At 40.1% G+C, this 6,000-nt stretch overlaps 1 protein-coding gene across 1 annotated transcript in view; it reads left to right on the forward strand.

Moving 5' to 3' along the window:
* The window catches only part of LOC141272039 (uncharacterized), a 59,963-nt gene extending 54,367 nt beyond the window's left edge, over positions 1–5,596 (forward strand). Inside the window, exon 8 of the mRNA XM_073682328.1 lies at positions 1,523–5,596. Coding sequence (XP_073538429.1) covers positions 1,523–2,221 — 699 coding nt within the window. The 3' untranslated portion in view covers positions 2,222–5,596. The remainder of the gene's footprint in view (positions 1–1,522) is intronic.
* Positions 5,597–6,000: the final 404 nt, after the last annotated feature.

Genomic DNA, 6,000 nt, shown 5'->3' on the forward strand with positions numbered 1-6,000 from the left:
CAAAATCTAGTGGCCTAATATCATAATCTATTTGTTCCTGCTTTGATGTCTAATGTTGCCACCACTGCCTTAAAGGGGTTTTCCGACGTTAGGGTAAAAGCAGGCTCGCTCAATGCAACTGTAATGAGCAAGGCTGGACATGTCTAGTCGGAATGTGGCCGGAAGTATGTATATCACATACTTGCAGTCATATGACCGCCGGCTCCTGGAGCCGACACCAGAGAACCCTCACAGCCCATAATGCGCATGCAGTAAGGGTTCACAAGTCTGCAGTCGCATAGAGTGATACCAAATTCACAGGACGAAAACACAAAAAATAGGCTTGGAACATAATGTTATGAAAACATATGGCCCCCCAGTTACTATTCTTTCCAGTGGAATTGTTATATTCAATTATAGTACTGAGTAAACTCCTTAATCATATACAACCAAACAGAGAAAAATGTAAGCACCAAATTCAATGTAAAGATCTAAATTTATTGCAATAGAAAATAAACATAGAAAAAAAAAATTGTATTGTAATAATACAGTGAAAAGTTTTTTTCAGATGACCAAAGAAACATCTCAAGTCATGTGCAGACGATGAACTCAATATATACAGATAAATATACGGTAAGTATTCATCTGTAAAGATAACATCTTATAAATGGTCCCAGGAGGTCCTTTTGAAAAGGCTACCACGAAACGCGCGTCAGGGGCTTCTTCCTGGTCTGTTCAGCATACAGCCACTATGAGTAAGCACTTTATATAGTTATTGATAATCACTTTTTTCAGTCTTGAGAAAGGGTATGGTGGGTGATTATACGGTACCAGAAGGGTTTAATGTTATTTAACCCACCAAAATAGTAAACCTCTTATGGTTACAAGTATACCTTGGACCATTTATAAGACGTTATCTTTACAGATGAATACTTACTTACCCTATATTTATCTGAATTTATTGCACATGACTTGGGATTTTTTATGGTTGTCTGAAATAACCTCTTTTCACTGTGTTATTGTTATAGAATTATTTTTGCTATATGTTTATTTTCTATAGCAATAAATTTAGATTTTTACATTAAATTTAGTGCTCCAATTCCAACTTTGTTTGAGTCACAGAGTCACTGCAGACTTGCAGTCTAATGTTGGACAAACCCCTTTAATAAGTTGAAAACTTAATTTTATTACAATTTGTATCGAGATACTTATATATAAAAATGTTAGAAAAATGTATGAATATAATTATTAATATAATTTCAGTGTACTGTTTTGTAAAATAATACATTCAGTTTTATTCTTGGCAGATGACTGTACCAGGAGCTCAGAGAGACAGCTTGTATATTCAGATTTTAAAGCCTATGATCATGATATCAAGCCAGATACATGTGAAGATCATGTCTTTATCCAAGATGTATCACCAGCCTTTCACAGTAAAGATCTGCCATCTGATCCGTTTAAACAGGTCCTATTTTTTGATAAATCGCACAGTGTTAAGAAGAAGAAAAATAAAAGGAGGGATGTGGAACCTCAAAAATCTCACACAGGGGAGAAGTCATATTCATGTTCTGAATGTGGTAAATGTTTTTCTAGGAAATTAAGTCTTGTTAAGCATGTAAGAAGTCACACAGGAGAGAAGCCATTTTTATGTTCAGAATGTGGGAAAGGTTTTACACAGAAATACCATCTTGTCATACATCAGAGAATTCACACAGGAGAAAAGCCATTTTCATGTTCCGGATGTGGAAAATATTTTACGGATAAGTCGAGTCTTATTGTTCATCAGAGAATTCACTCAAAGGAGAAGGCATATTCATGCTCAGAATGTGGAAAATGCTTTACAGGGAGGTCAAGTCTTATGATGCATCAGAGAATTCACACAGGGGAGAAGCCATTTTTATGTTCAGAATGTGGGAAATATTTTAGTAAAAAAACAAATCTTATTAAACATCATAGAACTCATACAGGGGAGAGGCCATATTCATGCTCTGAATGTGGGAAATGTTTTACGCAGAAATTCCATCTTGTAACACATCAGAGAATTCACACAGGGGAGAAGCCATTTTCATGTTCCGAATGTGGGAAATGTTTTATAGCAAAAGCATATCTTGTTTCACATCTGAGAACTCACACAGAGAAGCCATATTCATGTTCAGAATGTGGGAAATGTTATCGCCATAATACAGATTATAATAAACATCAGAAATCTCACACAAGGAAGAAACCATATTCATGTTCATAATATGGGAAACCTTTGACGCAGAAATACATTCGAAAGTTCATAAAGGCAGAAGCCATTTTCATGGATTTTTCATGAAAAATGTTTTACAGAGAAATCAAGCTTTGTTACACATCAAAGAGGAGGGGAGAAGTCAATTTGTTTTTAAAACTTTCTTGACAAATTTTATAAGAAAAAGTACAGCAGTCACAGTCTACAAGGGAACGGGAATACAATATAGATCACCAATTGATTATTAGGAAATGCATGCAACTATCAATTATCGTAAAGTGAGCAATATTCAAATAACTCATCTATAAATCAATCCAATATCAAATATTTCACATTTATATACGCAGTGTAGCTCACCCCCCCACTCCCATTTAATTAATTGTATATAAAAAAATAAAGTTGTCATACTTACCCCTCATGCGATCCCTGCAGATTCCTCGCGCTCAATGCCGCTGCCGCCGGGTTCTCCTGACTCCTGGTCATGTGACGTGGGCAGAACGGTGGCTCAGTGGTTAGCACTGCAGCCTTGCAGCGCTGGGGTCCTGTGTTCAAATCCCACCAAGGACAACATCTGCAAGGAGTTTGTATGTTCTCCCCGTGTTTGCGTGGGTTTCCTCCGATTTCCTCCCATACTCCAAAGACATACTGATAGGAAATGTAGATTGTGAGCCCCTATGGGGACAGTGCCCATAATGTCTGTAAATTGTGTGAATTGTAAAGCGCTGCGGAATATGTTGGCGCTATATAAATAAAAAGATTGTTGATTGATTGTTGATGTGACTGAGCATACGCTCTGTCACATGACCGGAAGTCAGGAGAAGCGTGAAGGAGTTGTTGCAACTACGCAGCTCCGGTAAGGAACCCAGAAGGTGGCGCACGTCCTAGCGCTTGGCACTTAATTACAGCATGGGTCCCCATGAGCAGAAGCACAAGAGGGGGGCCCAGACTTGGCCAGGGCCCCCCTTCTGTACTGCTGCTCGCGGGGCCCCATACAGCAGTAAGGGCAGTAATGCCCTGATGGCGGCCCTGCCCACCAGTAACCAACTCCCGGGCCCCACTTTTCAGCTACATGCAAATATGACGTTATCCTCAATCACAAATTTATACAGCAATGAACTGGGCAGATTGTTAAATGAATAAGATGCTGTTTTTGTCTGTGATTCAAGTGTTTTATGCCAAGTACTGCTCACATAAGAGGGTGGTGGCCCACCAGAGGATTCTCCTGTTCTGCTGTGGGCCAGTCCAAGCCTGAGTGTAATAGCATCTTAAGGAGTTTGTCCGATGCTGCTCTCTTCTGCCCGATATCATTGATTGTGGAGAAACATTATAATACATGATCAAAACAGTTGCACAGTCAACCATCAAATGCTCATCAAGTGCCCACAATGCGTTTTTTAAGCGTTTCCGCAGCGGCAAAAACGCTGCAGAAACGCTTAAAAAACACATGGTAGAAGGTCTGCCATGTTCCCCAATGATAATCCGCATATGCTGCGGAAATTTCCGCTGCGGATTATCATTGCGGAAAAAAACGCAGCACTACCAATTATTTTGCGGAAGTGCTGTGTTTTCGCCGCCATTGACTTGCATTAGATCGCATGGATTACGCATCACTGTATATGTAGATGCGCATTCCATGCGTTCTAATGTGCGGATGGTACCCGGGTGTGGAGGACAGGAGACTCTCCTCCGGGACCCGGGTACCATAGAAAACTGTAAAAAAAAAATAAATAAAATAAATAAATATATACTTACCTTCTGGTGGCCCCCAATGCACTCCTCCTCGCATGCCGGCAGTTCGCGATGGACTGAAGGACCTGCACTGATGTCATAGTCATGTGACGGGTCACGCGACGCTGACGTCGGCGGGTCCTTCAGTGTACCGCTACCGGCAAGGGAGAACGGAGGGAAGCAGGACACCGGGGGCCATCAGAGGGTAAGTATATATTTTTTATTTTTAACCATTCTTTTACGGTCACACTATATAAATCCATGCTGTTTGCATGGATTTATATAGTGTGACCAAGTTGACAAGCACTTTCCAAGTGATGCTAAAATCGCCTGGAAAGCGCTTGTCAACCCGCATGCGGAAATGCAAGTGCTTGTCCCTGGCAGGAAAAACGCATGTACAATCCGCATGTACAATCCGCATGCGTTTTTTCTGCCAGGGAGATGCAGAAACACTCAGGAAAAAATCCTGAGCATTTCTGCATCGTGGGCACATAGCCTTACAGCGTGTCCTAAAATGAGATGAAACCAACTGACCGTTAGATGGCGGTTTTGGCAACTGCCCTGATCATGTACAGCATCCTCTATCCACTCCTGATTTCTGATTAGATGGGAGAGGTGGTCTGATAATGCCATTACAGTTTAATATTAAGCTTCTTAAAACTTATGTCAGTGTTTAGTGCTTTCTTCATTGGATGTTAAGAGATTTCCTTAGAACCTGTGGAGCTGAAGGAGAGCTCGTATTTTGAATATACATACCGTAGTGAATATACATAGCTGCACACTTAGTATGGTTACGAAAAGCTTGTTAGTAAATTCACCCACAGAATGAAAAGGCTATAAAGGAAGGGAAGGGGTAAAACTATAATGTATGAACCAAACTGCCCGAAAAGGGTACATTTTCCCTTCTAAATCCTAGTGTCGATTAGACTGGACTGACCTTCAGATCAAGATTTTTATTCATTTATGTAATTTTTTTAATTCTCAGTAATCACATAAATCCTTTTTGAAACCGTGAACGTTCCCTGCTTTGACGAGGTCCTGAGGTAGGTTATCCGCAGATTAATAGTTCTCAAGGTAAAGAACTCATGTCGCCTCTGGACATTGAACCTTTTTTCCTTCAGAGTGTACCCCTTGTCTATTGAATGGGTTTTATATGAAAAACTTTTTGTGTTTTTTTTTTTTTTTATATGGGCTATTTGTATACTTGTATAAGGTAAAGGGAATCTGTCAGCAGGATTTCACACTCCCAACTAATTACATGTGCATGTAGCTCTTTCAAAGAGAAGCTCGACCTTGCCTTTACATGGCCAGTCTGTTCGTCCATCACTGAGAAATCAGTGTTTGAATTGATATGATAATGAGGTTAAAGAGCTATATGTAGATCTCAAGCTTTAGTCACTCCAGCTCTATTCTCAGCCCAGCCTCGACGACTCCTGCTTGACTCACAGCCTCTATGCTATGTGACTTCACAAAAAGGAGCCATCAGTCAAGAAGGAGAAGGCGGTGCCGTACTGGGAATAGATCTGGAGTGACAGAGGCTTCAGGGATACAAATAGTTCTTCAGCCTCAGCAGGGAAAATCTGCAGGAACAAGCATATTCAATTTTTTTCTGATCAATTCATGATTAGTCAGAAGGCACATAGTGGCAATGTAGCAGAGCTGGAAATGTCGGGAGGCACACAGTAATAATGTAGCTGAGCTGGGAATGTCGGGAGGCACACAGTGACAACGTAGCAGTGTAACGTGTGGAGGCTTTCCTGCCACACCTGGGTCCCCATTATTACATAAGTATATTTTTTACATGATCTCTTTTTATTATGATCTTATGTTCATTTGTATCTGGTGTTTCCATTCTAATACTGGGATATATTGTACATACTGGGATATATTGCTTTTTTCTGTTTTCTTTGTATATTTATTTGCACTTGCACTTTGGATTGTTTTGTCTATTTGTGGTGGCTATTCCTGCATTAGTATTGTATGGTAATGTTTAATTAGAATTTTTTTGCATATCCCATTATTACGGTTTCATCTTACAGCTTGTAGAAGGGAGAGCCCATATC

This window comes from Phyllobates terribilis, unplaced genomic scaffold, assembly GCF_046119375.1.
Source record: "Phyllobates terribilis strain yellow unplaced genomic scaffold, ASM4611937v1 Scaffold_5__5_contigs__length_657084704, whole genome shotgun sequence".
NCBI lineage: Eukaryota > Metazoa > Chordata > Amphibia > Anura > Dendrobatidae > Phyllobates > Phyllobates terribilis.